Genomic DNA, 20,077 nt, shown 5'->3' on the forward strand with positions numbered 1-20,077 from the left:
GTGCAGTGCTATCTTCCACAGCCGGATCTGCTGGTCCCAGGATCTCCGGCTGTACTTCTTGAACTTGTTGGGAGTTCTGGGGTGAACTCCTGGAATCCGCTGATTCCTGTAAACACACAGGAACTGTTATTAACTCAGAATGGGACTTTCATCCTTTTAAAAAATTCCTCAGTCCATCAGACCACACAGGCATCAGTGGCCCACTACAGAAATTTCCCTATTTTAAAACACTTCACTCAAAGGCACATATTGTAAAACTGCTGAGAACAGATCATGCAAGCAAGAGTCAGACCAGAGGGTCACCCAGCCCTGCACTCTGACAGGTGCCAGAAGCAGATCCCTACTACCCATGGACAAATATCACAGAATCCCAGACTGGTCTGGGTTGGAAGGGACCCCAAGGATCACAGAGCTCCAACCCCCTGCCACAGGCAGGGACACCAACCTCCAGGCCTGGAGCTACACAAGGTTGCCCAGGGCCCCAGCCAACCTGGCCTTGAACACCCCCAGGGATGGGGCACCCACCCCCTCTCTGGGCAGACTGTTCCAGCCCCTCACCACACTCTCTGTAAAGAGCTTCCCCCTAATATCTAATTTAGACCTTCCTTCCTTTAAGAAAAATAAAAGCATAACTCATACCCTTTCAACAGCATCTGAGCCTCCAGCTACTTCTACCTCAGTTTTCCCACCTCAGGTGCAGTTTCTCTGTATTTAGTATTGTATTAAGTCTGGCCAGGATGGAGTTAACTTCCCTCACAGCAGTCCCTGTAGTGCTGTTTTACATTTATGGCTAAAATGGTGCTGATAACACTGTATTTTGTTGCTATTACTGAACAGTGCTTGCAAGGCTTCAACGCCTTCTCTTCTTCCCCTTTCCTGCCCCTCCCACAGCCACCCAACTGAGGGGAACCCACTGGGACAGCTGGCTTGGGTTACCCATAGAGCTATTCCACCCCACATAATGTCATGCTCAGCAATACAAACTGGGGCAGAGGAATGAGAGGAAGCTTGTGGGGAGCAGTAAGTGATTGCATTTGCCTCACTTGCTTTGCCCCCTCTTTCTTTCCTTCACCTATTAAGCTGTCCTTAGCTCAGCCCATCAGTTTTCTCACTTCTCCTCTCCCTGTTCTTTCCCCACCCCACAGGGGTGAGGGAGGGAGGAAGTTGCTGTGTGGGTACCTGGGTACTGGCAGGGGTCAACCCACAAGCATCTTCAGTGAGCTTCTATTTCTCCCCTGTCTGTGCATTATTACACCAGGGATGGTTGTAATTCTAAAGAGTGTTTGTCTCTTCAGATTACAGGCAACAAAAGCACCCACACTCTCTGGTACATGGTACATCTTCCCACTGAATCTACACTGGGCAGACACTAACAAAGCTGCCTGGGATCACCCCACGACTGGAAGTGCTATTTCTCAGCTGGTATCCCAAACCCAGCTCCTGCCCACCCCACGTTACTCCAGAGCTCACTCAAATTGCATCTCCAACACAAAATAACTCTGCTCATAGTCCTGCCATACTGGAGGCAGCTTTAGGCCTGGAGCAGGAAAAATTTTACATCACATCAAGTACTTTGGTCACAAGTGGATCCCCCCCTTACCAGCTTCACAGATCACTGTACTTAGCCATAGTGTTCTTTGTAAGATGAAGAGACCCCTGCTAAGGAATGGTACTATAAACTACCCTATTAAAATGCTACCCAGAAGACTTTTTTTTCAAGTTCATCCCATGTTTAGTTTTCAGAACATTGTTCTAGACCTTTCCTGTTCTCCACCTATGATATAACTAAGCACAGCACAGCTGTGTAAATGCCAGGCATCGCTGTAAGGCTGGCTGCAGTCCTACCTCTGACAAGAAAGCAACAAGCAAAGTCACAATTCACAAGGCAATCCAAGGTACTTCCATGGAAAAGAGTATTACTGAAGATGTGCTCAGAACATTGTGATGTGTCTGGCCCTGTGCTGAGCCAGGAGTCGGACTTGATGATCCTTAAGGATCCCTTCCAACTGAGGAAGGGATCTGTGATCATTGATCTACTTACAGTATCTGTTGTTGATTTTTAGTCTAGTCTAATCCCTCAGGTTCTGCTCAACAAGCAGCTTGCAGCATCCACTGCACTTGGCTGGCAATTTTCACAACATCCTCCCACAGGCAGAGCCCAGAGGAAGCTGACAACTCTAAGCTATGTTTAAAAAAAACCCCTCTAAAAATAACCCACACCACCAAAAAACCAGAACACAGATGCACATCCACACGTTACTACAGACTGGCTGCTTGATCTCTACACTCCACAGCAGAGGGGGCTGGCTCAGAAATCTGGATTGAAATGCTGTAATTCACAGACTCCAAAGCCCAAAGTCAAATGACTTTGAAGCAAGACATCCAGGTTTTGATTTGATAGCTACTAATGAATCACTGAAGACTGGTTTTCCTTGCCAGTAATTAAATGCAAGTCTTTATTCAGCCTCCACTCAAAGCTGCCATTTCCTGGCATCAATTAACTCCACACTGCTGTAGCAGCAGAGTCACCAGGAGCATCACAGGGAGCTGATTAATACAGAGTGTATTTAAAGCATATTTGCTACTAGCAATGGCAATACACAAAGGGAACATTTAGCTTTACATTTTCCCCAGCTAAATTTGCTCATATGCAGAAAATACCTGGCTTCCCACTGATAAAAGCTGACTCCGGTTTTGTTTACTTACTGTTGATATAATTTTAAGCCAGCTGAAGCTGTGTGATGATTGTTGCACAGCAGGAACAAATAAAATGGTTTATTTGGAAACAGGCAACATAGTGCAACTTACTTTGGAACTTCCTTAATGTATCTGTCATATGCAAGGGTATTCTTTCCAAAATTGATCTGTTTTTGTCTTCTCCTCAGAACCACTTCATCTGTTTCCCTTTCAACTGGATTAGCAGAATCATTTGAGACAGAACTTAAAAATAAAAATGAGAATTAGGTTGAAAAGAACCTTAACAGCTTTACAAGGAGTCATACAGAGATGCATGCTCTAGAACTGCATGTATTCTTACTCTGCCAGCAAGCACAACTCTTACTTCATCAGGTTACAGAAGTGAAAGTTGTGCTAACCAAATGAATCCCTACAACAAAAAGTGTAGGTTTCCCAAGTTCATCCAACTGCTCAGGTTTTAACAAGTAAACATATACATGAGGGTTCTGGTGCTGGAGCTGCCGTAACAAGAAGCTAGTTAGTCCTACAGCAAGGAAATCCAAGGATACATGATTGCTGCACAGCTGTGTAACAACCTCTTCACATAATTATAAAAAAATCTTCAACTCAATAAACCAAAGATGGGGAATTTAAAGGAGGCTAACTCCCATGGTCTAACAGCTATTTCTCTCTCCAAGCCTTGATGGTTGGTTTTCATTATTCCTTTCACTATCCAGTATGTTCTCTTACAGAAAGTGTTAAGATAAAGATAAGCTTTATCTTAAACTGAAAAAGAAGACAATGTGAAATGAGGTTAAGACTTCTCAGCACTATTGTCTCCTTAAGGCTTCCTTCAGACTCAGTATGAAACAGCCTGCCTGTCCTTCAGGTCTTCACTAATGCATGTAAAGCAGCTGGAGATCATCAGATGGCTACTGCCAAAGCCAGCACAGCAATAGTTAATAAGCACTCAACACCTACTTTGTTATTCTTTTATTTGATGTCCTCATTGTTTTGCCTTCTTCAATTCTATCCTCCCAGTTGGAGCAACTAGAAAGAGGCCTGGAACATTCTGGTGTTGTAGAGCTGGAAAACAATGAGAACTCAATGTGAACATTTGTTGATCACAACTATTTCAGTTGAAATTGAAAATTTCAGCAGTAAAGGGCTTAAACTACTCACCCAGCATATACTACTACTCTTTTTCACATAGGATGCTTGCTAATATTATGGCATGTATTTCAATTAGCCAAACTGAATAGTCTGCTCTTGGGTGATGCAGGTGTCACCTATGCTACTGTACTACTAGAAGAGTTTTAATACCATCACATCCAAGGTTTTGCTGGATTCCTCAAAGAATGCAGCAGAATGAAGATCTGGAAAAACACACTTTGTCCTTACCTCTCCAGCCACGGGTCTAAATGTCTGCATCCATATTCACCAAGGACCAAAGAACCTGAATCACTCCAGCCTCTGCAGTCCTGCTCCTGATGCCAGTGGTGTGGATGTCGCACAGAACTAGAAAAGTAAGAATTTGGATCAGAATTCAAGTCAGTGAACACTGCCTAAACAAAACAAAACATGGACAACCTGATTATCAGAATTTAGAGCTACAAAATGCTGACTTGGCATAGACAGGTGATTTGCATCAAGTTATTCAGGCAACAGTAGCTTAATGACAGTGTTAGGTAACATGACTGCTGAGAAAAGATCTTTGACTAACACAGTTAAAACATGAGAATTCTGAAATAAACTACTAATATTTAGATATCCAAAAGTATATCCTTTCTCTATTTGCAAAAAAAGGGTGAAAAAAACCCAAATGAGGAGTGTCATCAGTGTTTATGGAACCACTGTCATGTGTGAACACTCACAGACCTTCCCTCAGCAATGCATTATATGACATCTCCATGCCATTCTACCCAGCATTAAGCTCACCAAAGAGGCAGCTACAGAAATAGCACTTCAAAACAGCATGTCAAAGGAGAAGATGGTCAAACATTTGCGTGGGAACAATTTTACACAGGAACTCTTTACCAGATACTGCTGCAGAGGCTTCACAAACAAGCACAGGACAAGGAGCTAGAGAGGGGCACTTGCAACATGCTGGCAGGCCAGCCAGAGATTGTTTAAGGATTAAGAGCTGTCTACGTTTTCCTCCTCAGTTCTGGCAGCTCTGACATCCTGAATGGTGGGTTACTAAACAAAACAGGGCCAGAGTGTCTACTGACACCAGACCTGGCTTCTGGGCTGAGACTGAAAGCAGATCTTCCCCCCCCTGCCTGAGAGCATCACCCTGTTCACTGCCCACACAGCAAACTGTGACACTGCCTGTCCTGCACCTTTAATTCAACACTGAAAGGGAAGGGAGGGGTTTGTTGTTTTAACCCCGGATTAAGTATGTGTGTTTTCCTCTCCTCTCACCCTGACAGGCTTCGGGAGTTTCCTGTTCCCAGAGGGCTCAGTTACCAGCAGAGGGAACAGGCAGCTCACTCCCAGCCAGGATCTAGGCTCAGGGGCGCTTCAAAACACTGGGGGTTTGCAGGAGCAGCGAGCTGACAAAACCTTCCTCTAACCGCCCTCAGCAGCAGCCACGCAGCGTAACGACCTGAGAGAAAGGGGGGGAAGGGGAGGGCACAGCCCCTCACACGCCACACACGTGAAAGCGCCAACCGAAAGTGATGCCCTTGAGAACAACTCCAGCCACCCTTCTCCCCAGCGCCGGGCTCTGCCGCCCTCCCCGGCCTCAGGCTCCCGGCAAGCCCCAGGGACTCACCCCAGGGACTCACCCCTGCCCACGCCGCTTCTGCCCGAGCCCCGGCCTCTCTCCCCGCTGCCCAGACAGAGCAGAGCGCCCGCTGGAAGGAGGCGGCTGCCCCGGCGAGCCCCGCGGGAGGGGCAGACGCGCGGTGGGGGCGGCGGCTGCCAGCTGCTGCCCCGTCCCGCCACTCCTGGCGGGCGCCGGTAGGGACGAGGCAGAGGAGGGGGCACGAAGCACCCTGCGACCCTCCCCCGCCGCCGCCTAACCCCGCAACAGGCACCCCGGGACGGGCAGCGCCACGCCCCCGCCCCGCCCACACGCCGGGAGCCCCTACAGCCGCCCCGAGGGAGCGGTGCCTCCCGCCGCGGCTGCGCCACCCCGGCCCCCCGCCGCGGCTCCCACCTGCGCAGCCCGCCCGGCGGGCCGGCCTGGCGCGGCGGGCCCGGCTGCCCGCGGAACATGGCTGAGGCGAGCGGCGCCGCCGCCACGGAACATGGCTCCTTCCGCGGGGAGGCAGCCGCGGGCAGTGCGCAGGCGCGGCGTTCCTGCCGGGAGGGACGCGGGGCGGGAAGGGGCGGTGGCTGCGCATGCGCGCACAGCCCTGTAGGCTGAGGCGGCTGCGCGCCATGAGCAGGGGCTGCGCTGGAAAGGAGCTTCTCCTGCTAAAGCCCGGCCGGGGGTGGCGGGGGCCTCTCGGGTTTGGCCCAGTCTGGCTCCTGCTAGATGCGGCGAGCTAAGCAGCTCTGTAGGAGGCGCTGACAGGCACCTCCACCCGCACCGCCAGGGGAGGGCCATAAGTTTCAGCTGTCAAACATAACCTTGAAATGAAAGTCTAAGTCTTACATAAAATAACTTGTATTTTTATTCAGCTCTGCAGAGGGTTTCACAGTTAAATGCACGCATTCGTTAAGCCTTTTCGTCAAAGGCTAAACAAATAACACTGCATCTCAAACCAGGGCAGCTACCAGGCTAAAAAAACAACAAAAAACAGGAAAAACCCACAGAAATATATACATATATGCACACACCGGCAGTACATCTTTGGAAGAAAGTGTTTTGTAATGCATGTGAAAGCTTTAATAGAATCAGAATCCCAGCCTGGTCCGGGTTGGGAGGGACCCCAAGGGTCACAGAGCTCCAACCCCCTGCCACAGGCAGGGACACCAACCTCCAGGCCTGGAGCTACACAAGGTTGCCCAGGGCCCCAGCCAACCTGGCCTTGAACACCCCCAGGGACGGGGCACCCACCCCCTCTCTGGGCAGCCCCTTCCAGCCCCTCACCACTCTCTCTGGAAAAAACTTCCCCCTAATATCTAATTTAAACCTTCCCTCCTTCAGCTTCACTCCATCCCCCTTGTCCTGCCAGTCTCTGCCCTTTAACAAGCTGATTCCCCTCCTGTTCCTCTGCTCCCTTCAGGGACTGGAAGGCTGCAGTGAGGTCCCCCCACAGCCTTCTCTTCTCCAGGCTGAACCAGCCCAGCTCCCTCAGCCTCTCTCCATAGGGAAGGTGCAATATTTTTTTATATATTTATATCTTAAATGTCTTAAAGTCAACATTTCTTAAGAAATGGCAGCCAGCAGTTGAGCCAGTTGTGTCTCGCTGAGGTTCAGCTGGACTGGAGTTGTATGGTGCTGCTGGAACACAGTAAAACTGCTCCTACCAAGATCACACAGTAACCTGGTAGTTCAGTTTCAAGTTGTGGCAAGCCTTGTGGGAAGCCACTGCCGCCTGATCATGGATTCAAAATATAGCCTGCTTGGACAAAATGCCCTTGCAGGGTCAGTGAACTATGCTAACCCAAAAAATCAACAGATAACAGGTCTTGCCCAAACATTCTGGAATGCTACAGTTACAGAAATAGCACGACTATGGAAATAAGTGATGTAGCCACAGCCCACGCTTCCACAAACACCCACTCAGCTGCAGCACCTGGGGAAGTTTGGGCTATACATGTAGACGTACGTATGGGGTATTTCTACTGACACTGTGCATCCACATACAGTCTCATTGTAATGACATGACATGTATAGAACACCCTTCAGTATGCTAACACTGCCTACCCACAAGGCAGTGATGAAAAGCTCACACACAGCTGAAAAAGCAAGACTAAATCACTAATAACTAAAAAAAAGTCATTAAGTATTTTAGCCCCTCACATTACTTGTTTGTGTTTGTTTTCTTAGAAAAATGCTGTAAAAGTCTGTACCATTATGTTTAAGAACTGTGTCAAGATTGGGTGGGAGGCTATTTCTTTCTTCTTCCTGCAAATGGAGATCTCTAGAAACAGCCCTGTACAGGCAAGTGGTTCTTCAGCTAATGACCTGGAGCTGTCACAAAGACAAATGGCTGGTTTTATACTCTATTATTGTTAGGGATTTATTCAAGACAAATAAGATACCCCATGACTGTGCAGGGGGAGAGAAGTCACAGTTTCTCCTTCTGCTATCTCCAAGAAGGACACATCATAGAGATTTTGAACAAGTTGGCTCTTCACACAACCTTTAAGGAGCTTACAAACTTTGGAGGCATGCCAGATTACTTTGTGAATTTAAACTTGGGAAAAATTAAGGTTGTTTTAAGGAATGTAAGCCAGGCACTATTATTAACACAGATCACAATTTTATTTTGGTAATTATTACTAAGTTTTCTAAGAGGCACTTCTGTGGATAGAGCACTACCATTCAAATATGCAAGAGTATTATACACACATGACTGTTACTTTGTTGTTTTGTGGTATAGGCAAAAGAAGTAAGATGAAAAAAAGCCAAGATCCACTGAAATGAAAACTTCCAAGCGATCCAAAGTAGATTTCTGTGAAGAACTACTCCACTGTGCAAGCAATTAGGAGACTGAAGCTCTTATTACATGAGATGCTATTGGCAACTGACCTGTTTTTCTTGTATAAAACCAGATGTGACTACATGCATCTATTACCCAAGTTTCTCATGGCCTTTAACTTCAGCAAGCTTTACAATAAATGTTTCTGTTCCAAACATGACATGAGCTGCAGGAATTGAATGACTGCCAGTGGGAAAACCACAACTCCAAAATCCTAAGCCCTCTACTGCAACATTTCAAGGACCATGTCCCTTGTACCTGTGCCACCTGATAGAAACTTCCCAGAAGTAACTGAGACAAAATGGTTATGTGTAAAGGCTGCTGTGTGCGTGGTGAGGTGTATGTCAGGTGACATCACCCAGCCCAAAGGTTCAATGCCTTTGAGAGACCATTCCAAACTTCCACATAACTTTCCTACAGAAGTACTAGAAAATATTTTCAATTCAATCACTGATCAGCTTCTTGATTTTTTTTAATTGATTTTCAGACTTGTCAGCAAATCTGTCTGAAAGTCAGGAGCTCAATTTAATCCTGTTCAGATGAAGAGGGACATGTCACTTAAGATCTCTTTGGGGAAGAGAGACAAAAGCAGTCTCAGTGTCAACTTTTCAGTCTATACAGTCCAAAACAACAGGTAATGAAAACCAGAAAAATCACCCTTATTAACTGGTAGTACATATAATTGCATAGTAAATGTATATGTAACAACTGAGATATGCACCAGCAATTAGCATCCTTAAACCCAAACAGTTTGGACTTTTAAAAGTGTGTATTAGTAAAAAAAAACCCAAACAAAAAACCCCCAACACCAACAATATAAAATACACATTGATTCTCAAATGATGCTGGCAAATCTGTTCTCAAGGCTTTAACCCTGTCCAACACGTGGCTTGCAGCCACACTCATAACCGTTCCCTGGCTGGCTGGCTAAGTGCAGCTTGGTGCATTCGCTGCACAACCTGTAGCTAGGCTGAGACCCTAGTGAAATCTTTTAGGGCTTTCAGGACTTGTCCCCTTTCTGACATCCTGCCACCCATTCCTGCTCAGAGCAGTTTTGCCTGTGGTAATCAAGAGGTTTTCAGTTAACCACTGGCACATCATCTATGCTGGTGATGTACTGGGAAGACCCTTCTGATTATACAGGTAGGAGGTGTTAGGGCTTTCATTCTCCTAGACCACAGCATTAAAATGGTCCTTTCTCTTGCCAGCTATGTCGTCTTAAGATAGCATAAGGACTCAAACACACATTCTCCAGCAGCTCAAGTCTCCCCCATGCAATATGTCAAATGACTGTTCACTGACGGGTGTGACAGCCAGCCAGGACACTAAGCACTGCATTTAAGTATAGGAGGAGGGCTCTTTTAAATGCATAGAAAATGCTTTAATTCACAAATTATTCTGATGCTGATCAGATCAAGAAGTGTGCATCAGTACTCTGTATATACTAAACCAGGGACAACTGTTTGTGATCAGTTTTTGGATTGCAAGCCTGAAAAGCTTTTGTTAATAGTGGTCATTGCTGGGGCATCTGGCATGGCAAGTTACACCTCTGTGATCTCTTTCAGGGGAAAGGTTACTCCTCAGAAAGTTTACAGGCTCTGAAATAGCTGAGTATTCTTCCAGATTAGTTAGTTCAGGTGTTTGCTGCAGTCACTTCAAATGTGTAGTAAGAATTCCACCACATAAAGAGCATTGAAACCCTAAGCAAATTTCCTCCTGGAAACCCAAGAGAACTGATGATGCCCAGCATTAGCAGTGTAGGTAGATGTGGTGTGTTCCTGAATCTTCCTGCTGTTTGGAAGATATACATCCATCCAAAAATAAGCTAGAGGAGATTAATGGGATAAAAGGTCCCTGTGGGAGTTCTATATCTTCAGGGATTAAATTCCTTAGCCTACAGGAACTGATCCCCTCTGTAAGTGGGACCAGCAGAAGAAACACAACCTTTATACTTGCTTGATTAACACTTGCAAAGATTAGTAAGAACTTTAGAAATTGATGAGAGAACAGAAGTACCTATGAAGTCTAACCAAAGCGATTTTCTCAGTTAGCCCTTTACTAAAGAATCAAAAGCCAGGTTAAATCTTAAAAATGTAAAGAATTTAACCTGTGTTAAAACTTGAGAGTAGTACTGGAAATACAGAGGGATGCCCTTGTTCCATCCAACACATCAGAAAGTAAAATATAGTTTAAAAAAAATAAATCCAAAAACTGACATCTAGTGAATAAAAAACAAAGACAGAGGTAAAAATGTAGAGGAACTGAAGAGACATCTGTTTTCAACACTGTAAAAGAAAGCTCTGGAGTTTTTACTCCTGTGACAACTCAGAAACAAATCTAACAGGCCTTTTAACCAAACCCACTATGAAATAGATACAAATTTAGGAAGTTAAAACCTACCCAAGTGTTACTCATCGTATTATGCAAACATCTAAAATGCAGAATTTGGCTCGGCAGGTGGGACAAGGCACTTTGCTGGACAGCCAGGTCTCTGGGTGCTGCTGATCCTGTCTGCTGGCAAACCACTTGCCCATGCAGGTGAGGCACCACATGGGACGACAGTAGCACTGCTGGCACTCCCCTTCGTTCAGCTCCTGGCAGTTCTTGAGGAGTTTGATGTTAGCAGTATTCTGCATGCACCCGATGCACGGCTCCAGCTCCTACAGGAGGGGGAAAATGCCAATGTGTTTTGAACTGCACAGGCTGCTTTTGTTGGTCTTCAGAGGGCTTTTGGAAAATTATCTGCACACAAGCCCAGCAGGAACCTGTGGTGGGCAGAACTGCCCCACCAGAAGATACCAAGCATTTCAAACTCCTGAGCTGTGCTTTATCAGAATGCTCTCTAGAGAATGACAACAAATTATCACTTTAAAGAGAAAACCCAGAACTGCTACATGAGGCTGAGTAAACAAAAATGACTGAAAATGAGCAGTTCTTTCTCTCTCTGAAGAGCTCCACTTGTTCCCAGAGCACAGCAGCCAGAGCAAGGTAAGCAAGAAACCATCTTTACCACTCCAATATACTGTTTTTCAAAAAACATACCAATAAAATATGGCAAAAACCCAAACAGTTCTTGGCAGTTATTACAGCAAATGTCTGTTCCTATCTTCCACCTTTGTAAAAAACAGAAATAACAGAGGAAATTTGGACTCTACTGAACACAATGGGCACTCATCTTCAAGGACCATAAATTTAATTAATTTTTCTTAGATAATATTGGAATAATTGATATTTGCCCACCATTAATTATGCCACATGAACTTGCAGTTGCATATAGAGGTCATATTGCTATGTAGTGTTTTACAATTAATAAACACTAAGTAGCATTTCCCATATATCTTCCAGCCAAAGCTCTTCAAGAACTTGACTCAAACAGCAGCACAGTGGAGATGTGAATCCTGTTCACAATGCTACCTGGTGTAGCTTTGCTTTGTGGTCTCTAGGACTTAGTTTTTAGGCAGGAAAAACTCTAGAAAAGGTTAGTTAACTTTTACAATTTCTTCATGGAGCTTCATCGTAGAGGCAAATCCCATGTATTACTGATGTCTTCTCTATGATAATTTCTGATGTTATTTATCACTCAATCTCAAACCAAAACTCAGTAGCTCAGCATTGAAAAGTGTCACAAGTGGTCTGATCCAGTTTTATTTCAGCTAGTTCATGGAACCATACAGTGAAGACAGCACACGAGCTGTGCAACTCTACCAAAGGTACCAAGTACTCATTCTCTCAGCTGGAACATCTGACCCAGAATCACTGCAAGAACTAGTGTAATTAGTTACCTCTTGTACATTACAAAGTGCTGTGGTCACTATGCTGATTGCAGCACAACAATAACCACGTTTCCACAAATATTAGTGAAGGAAGGATTCCTACAATAAAAATCTGGCTAGAAAAGCAAGCTGCAATGGAGGGAACTGTAGCATTTCCAACCTTGTGATTCTGTGAATTACCATTTGATTACTGTTTATTTATCATTTAACCATCAATCATCATTTAATAAAACCTTCTGGTTAACTCCACAACAAAGACATCTCTTAATAATTCACCTATGATGACCTTAAGTTAACAGCTATCAATTGCACAGCAATCACAGGCTCACCAAGACTGAACAGCATAATCACTGCCTTCTCTTAGGGACAGAAAGTCTCACCTGAGTGCTTGGAACAGAATAGGTCTGGTTAATCTCCACCAGAGATGTAAAGGTTTCTAGGAATAAATCACTAAGGCTCTGATGGATCACAACGTTGGCTGCGTTGCTGATGGGAGCACGGAGCTTTTCTCGCAGCTCCCCGTACTCTGTGGAGTTCAACCTGGAGACAGAAAGATGGAACAAGACATCACCACGATTATCCACTCAAACAGCTTGATGTTACACTGCAGAGGTTAACATCTGAGAAGTGAATCCCCAGCAAAGCTATTTAGCTTGGTACATAATGGAATAGATACACAGTGAGCATTTTATTTTGCTGTTTAGCTGGTTTTGACCCAACTTAGACAGCAGGACGTGCGTATTTGTGACAGGATATGCCAGAGATTATCTAAGAGGTCATACAAATTATTTTTCTATGTAAACAGCATGAAAAAGAGCAATACAGGTATGTAAATAATGCACTGTACTGCCTGTGCAATTTCTGTCCACCTTTTTAATGCCTATTTACTTATACCTTATCTAAATTCTAGTTTAGAAGCTGCCAAGGAGAGCAATTAGAGTTATGTCATGTGGCATGTACCACGTGGGATATAGTGCATGTAATTGTCAGAAGAATGCCAATGGGTTTCTGTGATCTTGATACAGTTTTAGCCAACGGCCCTGGGGGTGTTCAAGGCCAGGTTGGCTGGGGCCCTGGGCAACCTTGTGTAGCTCCAGGCCTGGAGGTTGGTGTCCCTGCCTGTGGCAGGGGGTTGGAGCTCTGTGATCCTTGGGGTCCCTTCCAACCCAGACCAGTCTGGGATTCTATGATTCAAAGCCTAAAATTTCACAAAGGCTCCTTACACACAGCTGCTGAATGTGACTGACTTAGCTTTGATTTAAGCCTGTTACAAGCTGCCTTTCCCATGAGGTTGCCTCTGCTGAAGTCTCTCAAAGGGAGCCCCACAGACCTCAAGTGGCACAGGAGATGCTGTGCAGATCCTGCAGTGACACTTCACTCTTATTACTTCTGTTTAATGTAACAGTTCAGAAATCCCCCACTCAGTGTTTCCACTCATTAAACAGCTTTCATGGAGAAGCCCTGGGAACAGCACCCTAGAATACCTCATTCTTTCCAGTACACATTTTGTTCCCAGAGCCCATGGCTTAGCTTTAGCTCCCTGTGGTCTCCACTCTTTTAACTACTACAGGGTAATGTTGTTTGTTAACAGATGCTATCTGTGCAAATGAGAGACCAGAGGAAAAAATCACAATGAACACTTATTCTAATTCTGATTCTGCATATATACAATGATCCTCTATCTTTAATAGGGGAATTGTGTCCTGTGACACTTCTCTTAAATCCCACACCACTGTATTCTAGCAGAGATTTGCTATTTTGGCTTATTATAAGAACATTTCAACAGCATTCTTGGTGCTGTTCTGTTTAGCTGCCAAAGTTTTGTGGTTTGGATTTTTCCCCCCTAAGAACTGTCAGAGAAGCCATGATTTTCTCAGCTGGGGATGTAGTTTTATTACTCTTGCACTGAACCATTTCCAGAAGAAAATCATTAGGTTTTTAATACTTATTTGGTCACCACTCTCACAGGTCTGTAACAGTCTCTTCCTTTCTTAGGATAGTCACACTTACCTCAATTAACCTCTTGTTCTGAGCTCTATTCATCTGGATATCTAACACAATCACCTCTATGCCTTCCCAAAGCTTGCCAGGACCGTTCTGCTCACCTACCAGTCTGGTGACCTGCCTGCTTTTAATTACCTCGTATAGAAATGCTGCGTACACACAGATTTACAGCAAGCAGGCATCCAAACACCTTTTCAAATATGCAGTTTTAAGGGCACTAATGTGACTTTCTGTAGTTCTTTTAATGACACAACAATGAAGAATTTAGCACCCTTCTACTCTGTTAGAGGTTTCTGTAGAACTTGCACTTTGGCCTAGCTACACAAAGAGACTGCTGAAAAAAATAGCATGGGCCCTTGGAAAGCGAGCCCTTACAGTTCACAGCAGGTTTGTTCTCATTTACTGCTACAAATACACATACATCAGAAATGGAACATAATTATTTGCTTGCTTTTAAGGACAGTTGGCTTGCAGCAGCTCAATGAGAACGCTTATGAGCGGTCACAAAATTATAAGCCTTGACCATCACAAAATTATAAGCCTTGACCAGAAGGACCAAAAAAAAAAAAGCCACTTTTAGACAAAAAACTATTTCCCCTTGCCCAAAATTTGGAAGACCAAAGATTTTCCCTGTTATTCCTGTTCTCCATCTTTCACCTAAGTTTTTTCAGTTACTTCTTTCTGTATCCAGCACAATCCTCTTCCTCAGACCGGCTGAAGCAGGGCAGTCCCTCTGTTCAACCACTGTGCATTCAGTACTGTAGGTGTATGCTGAATCTTTCTAAACACCCTCTCCTCAGCGCCCTGCATGGCAGAACTGTACATAAAGCCCCTCTGAACACCAGGCACACAGCAAAAAGGGAAGGGATGAGACCCAAGGAGTCTTCAGATCTGCCACAAAAGCACTCCATTGGCACCATCAAACAGCAAATAGGTAAGAGGGTAGTTGTTTTACCGGATATCAAATGCCTTCACGTAGGGATTAATACTGGCAACACGGATGGTGAGGAACTGCACGGGCATATTTGAGTCTGGCGTGAGTTCGTGCTGCCTGGAATCTGTCACCGTCAAGTGAATGTCCTGCTGCTGGGCAACATGTAAACAGTAGGTGGTCACTTTAATCACCCACGTGTCCGTAACGATCACTCTGGCTCCTGGGGCTCCGGTAGCAAATTTGTCGATTCTCCTAAATTCTGTGTTGATGGAAGAAGCTACAGCCCTCCAACCTGACTGGGGGAGAGCATGGACAGCAAGCGTCCGGGCTAAAGGATGATTCGTCCAACCTTTCCGTGACCAGTAATACGCCAGCGCGCTGGTGACCGCCGGAAGGAGAACAGCGAAGAAGAGGAAAGTTTTCCACCCTTCTGAAGCCAGGTAGAAAAAACAAAGATGCTTTTCAGGTGCAGCAAAGCACATGCCAAGGTAATAACCTGCAAGGAAAAACACGTACTTTCAGAAAGCAATTAAGTACACACATACGTACTCAGCCCTGAGTCATACAGTTATCCAACCAGTGACGTCACCTCCAGGATAGCTATTGCATTTCTGGGTGAGAACTCAGATTCAAGCCTCTTGTCCTAAGCAATCTGAGGTAAATTACCTGTCAGAATAACACGGCTAAATGAAACAGATTTGAAGTTGCTGGTTGAATAAAATCACCACTTCTGGAAGCGTTTTAGAAGCTACAACATTAGTTTTGGCAGAATTACATAGCTAAAGCAAGCTGATTTGAATTAAATTAAACCCTTTTGTAGGAACCTGTGCTCTGATAGAGCCAACTAGTTGCAAAACTCAGGGTGTAGAAAACCGGGGAGATACTAAAATACCTCATCCCCGAGCCGTGTAGTGTGACCGGATTCACCCACACCCGCAGACACTGCTGAGGAACCCCCCTGCTCCCTCCCGGCCGGGGGTCACGCCGTGCCCTGCCGCTTCCCGAGAGCAGCCGGTTCGCCTTTCACACCCGCAGGCTCAGGGCTGCCGTCCCCCCGCGGTGACTTGCCCGGGGGAGGGGGGGGATCCCCCTTCCCCCTCCATCCCCGGCCCGCCCGCCCGCCGCCGGCCGGGGCTCACCCAGGGGCAGGAGGGAGTGCGCCAGCAGCGTGCCGGTGCTGCGCCGCAGGTGGTACTGCACGAAGGCCGCGTCCTCGCTGCCCAGCCAGGCGGCCAGCAGGCTCTGCACCGTCAGCCCCGCCGAGCGCACCTCGTCGGGCGGGAAGACAAAGCAGACGGCGAACACCAGGTAGGCCAAGGTAAAGGTCACCGCGGGGCTCTCCATGCTGCGCCCCGCCGGGCACTACCCGCTCCCGCCGCGGCCCGGTACGACCCGGCCCGGCCCGGCACGACCTGACCCGGCGCAGCCCCGCGGCTCCCTGGGAGCGGTAGTTCCCGCCGCAGCCCCGGATGGACGGCGCGGCGGCGGGAGGAGCCGGCGCTCCCTGGGCGCTGCCGGGCTGGCAGTTCCGCCGAGGCGGAGCCGGGCGGCAACGGGGCGGGCTCACGGCCCCGGGAGGGTCGGTACGAGCCGGGTGGTGCCGCTGAGGCTCAAGCGCGGAGCCCCTCCATCCCGGCCTACCCAGCGGCCGGGCATCCCTCCCATCCGGCACCGCCCCCCCCGTACCCCCAGCGCTGGCCCGGACTCGGCTCCCAGGAGCCCAGCCCTCCCCATGACCTCACGCTTGATAAACCTCCGAAGTGGAGCTTCGTGGGCCCAGCAAAAGAGACCGATTCCAGGTCTGAGCTTACATGGGCTGTGCTGGATGAGGGCAGCACCCTCCTGGAGTGGGCAAATGGCCTGTCTGACTTACTGAGCACAGCTCTTTGTCCTGGTGAATTTCGTGTAGTATTACCAGAGAATGATCAAATCAGGGTAAAGAGCCTTAAAAAGAAGAGATGTGTTACTATTCCCAAACACAGTAAAAGGAGATGCCTGACTGGGATCTCTTATTACTGCTGAAGTACAGAGAACAACCGTTTCTCTTAGAATTCAACAAAACTCCCCACCTGCACCCTGTAATAACCCTCAGCTGCCATGTGTGTGTATTCTAGAGAAAGCAGAAACTGCACAATAGGAAAAGAACAACAGAGAAAAACAAGATGCAATGTTATATGCTCCAACCGATGGGGAACCAAGTCAGTAGGAGATGCTGCCCAGGTAACGTGAAATCTCGTGCTGGCAGGTGGCTGATGTGTTACAGATGTTAATGAGTACTGGGAATCCATGGTAGTTTAGTGACTTGAGTAAGACTGAGGCATCAGTGAAATTATGTGTGAATTACAGGCATATTTTGTTCTGAAAAACATTATTGTTGGCAAGTTCATTGTTTATTGATAAATTATTTCATTGATGCCATCTAATGACTCAAGAGCCGGGAGTGTTTTAAATAAAAATTGGGTTGTGAAGCTGCAGGCTTTCTTTCTGTGTTTTTTTCGAAGACTGTTGAAGCAGGGTAACTCAATGTTAGGTTGTAGACTTACCTGAGGCTACAGGAGACTGATGGGTTTATGTTGTGAGGGGGGAGAGAGGCAGAACGCTCTAACAGCCACACAGGTGTGCTGAAGGCAATGGAAGTTCACATAGATTTATTTATCAATGCAGATACCCGAATGGAACCAGAATTTGAATGTGGACCTTCATCTTCCAAAAGCTTTCCAGCTTCTGGGCTGAGCCTCCATTAATTCCTCAATCAGCAAGTTCTGTTTCTTTTAAAGAATCCCAATGGTAGCAGCAGCCCGTTATGAACTCACCCCGGGACTGAGCCTCTGGGGACACTCCAGACACTTCCACTGACCCCTCCTCCAATGCTTGGCCCAGCATCGCCCCCAGACACAGTACTGGAGCCTCCACCTCACGGTCTGTCCCTGAGCAGAATCCGTGTGTGCAGCAGAGCGGTGAGGACAGGACAGGGAGGTGCCTGCAGGGCCCTCCCCGACGGCAAGGCCGCTGCCCTGGAGGCACGCCGGGCTCCCTGCAGCCCCTATGGCTTCAGGGCTTCGCCCGTGCCCTCTTAAGTCGCTCCTACGGCTGCAGAAGGTGCCGAGTGTTTCCTTCTCTAAGATCCCACGCCAAAGGGCGGGATCTTTTACCTCGGGACTCGCAGGCACCAGCCTCGGCCTGCAGAGAGAACCGGGCCCTGCGGCCCGGCCTCGGGCTGGCGGTGACACCGCTGACAGGCCCCCTGGCTCCTGCCGAAGGAACGCGGGTTGCCCGCGCAGCCGGTACGCGCCGCCTCAAGCGCGGGTGCAGAGCGGGATGTCGCCACCGGCCGCCTCTGAGCGGAGGCGGTCAGCGGTAGCGCGGCGCCATGACGGGCCCCTGCGCACTACACTTCCCAGCGTGCCTCGCGCCGGAGCGCTCTACCGCGAGGGCTCGCGGGCGAGCGGTGGCGGCTGTACCCGCCCTCCCGCAGGGCGGTTTCCCGATTGGCGGGCGCGTTCCGCACGCCGCTCCCTGATTGGCGGGCTGGCGGAGCCGTTGAAGTTTGAAATCCTGTGGCGGCGGCGGCAGAGGGGAAGCCGTTGCTGCCGCGGTTGGGAGCTGTTCTTGTCTGGTGTCCGGTATCGCCGAGGCCCGGCGGCAGGTAGGGGTTCTCTGGGGTGCTGGGGAGGCTGCAGCTGCCATCCCCCATGGAGCTGTGGGCTGCCCCGTTGGAGTTGGGTGTAGCGGGGCTGAGGGGAGGGGCTCGGGGCCTCCTCTGTGAGCCTGAGGGTGGTGTGGGCCGGGGAGCCCCTCCTGTAGGCCTGGGAGTGGTGTGGGGCTTGGGGTGGAGGGGCGGGTAGGCCCGGCGACCCCGTCTGTGAGCTTGGGGGCGTGAGAGGGGGAGAGAAGGGGGTAAGGGGGGGAGAGGAGGGGGTGTGAGAGGATCCCATGGAGGGGTTTCAGGGCCGCTTTTATGAGTTTAAATATTTAAGAGCCCTGAGGGGAACTTCTGCGAGTTTGGGGGGTGAAATAGGAGCTTGGGGATGAGGGGAGGTCGGGGATGGTGAGGGTGGAGCTGAGGGGCTCCTTGTAAGTTCGGGGGTGGGGCGGGGCTCAGGGGGTCTTGGGGAGCGTCTCTGTGCGTTCTCAGTGTGATATGGGGCTTAGGAGTGCTTGGGGTTGTTTCTGAGTATGGGGGAGATGAGAAAAATATCCGTGGGCATTTCAGTGAGATTTGTGGGGCTGCGGGAGGCTCTGGCAGCCGGGGTGGTCAGCGGTTGTTGAGGGCACCCTGACGGCTTTCGAGGTGGATGATGTGGGGCCCTGGTGGCCAAGGGTGGATCAGGAGTGTTGGGGACACCCCAGTGAATTGGAGGGCTGGGGGGGGGAGGTTGTTGTGGGGTGTTTTTGTTTGGTTGGTTTTATCTTGTTACTTAAGCATGGTAGGCGCCATGGTGCCTTCCCAGAGAGCCTGCAAGGCCTTCCCAGCCTTGTTGCACCTTCCCTCCCCACTGCCTCTGACTGCCACTGAAGGCCAAGGCCATCTTTTGTTCCCCTCACCGGGGATTAACTGGGCTGGGGCTCCCCATCTGCTGCCTCCCAAGCTTAGTGTTTGGTTAAACCCCCTGTGAATTCCCATTCCTCAAGCCAGTCTGCTGAGACTTGGGCAATTTCTGCAGTAAGAGGAAAGTCGTGATTACGAAGGAGTCTGTTAACCAGAAGAGTGTTTATTTGTTCTGAATTGAGCTGTTGGTGGTAAACACGTAGCAGTCACCCCTCTGTCAGCTTGCATGGACATAACAGCAAGTAGGAAGTTACTCTGTGAGCAAGTGCTCTGCATCTTAGCTGCTGGAGGAGCTCAGGGGGATAATTAAGGAGGAAAATTCCATCTTTGCATTGTATGTTCAGTGCTGGTTTTAGGCGTTTGAGGCCACACTGGTGTTTTGGATGTTGTGCCCCCAGTGTGTGCTAAATAACAGGTAGTTGCCATGAAGCTCTCAATTTAAAAACGGCAGATACCTGAGGATTTATGGAAATCTTTAAATACAGAATGACAGACTGCTGCTTGTGCCTGGATAAATATTATTCTAAAACTAGGAGCAGTT

At 48.0% G+C, this 20,077-nt stretch overlaps 1 protein-coding gene across 1 annotated transcript; it reads right to left on the reverse strand.

Moving 5' to 3' along the window:
- Positions 1-10,624: 10,624 nt before the first annotated feature.
- On the reverse strand, positions 10,625-16,331 carry TMEM129 (transmembrane protein 129, E3 ubiquitin ligase; the record flags this gene model as incomplete). Its single annotated transcript, XM_084264004.1, has 4 exons — positions 10,625-10,936; positions 12,430-12,589; positions 15,009-15,483; positions 16,127-16,331. The coding sequence occupies 4 exons, from the start codon at positions 16,329-16,331 to the stop codon at positions 10,688-10,690; spliced, it is 1,089 nt and encodes a 362-aa protein (XP_084120130.1). The 3' UTR covers positions 10,625-10,687.
- Positions 16,332-20,077: the final 3,746 nt, after the last annotated feature.

The sequence above is a fragment of the Gallinula chloropus genome, assembly GCF_964237585.1.
Source record: "Gallinula chloropus genome assembly, chromosome: 4".
In the NCBI taxonomy this organism is placed as follows: Eukaryota; Metazoa; Chordata; class Aves; order Gruiformes; family Rallidae; genus Gallinula; species Gallinula chloropus.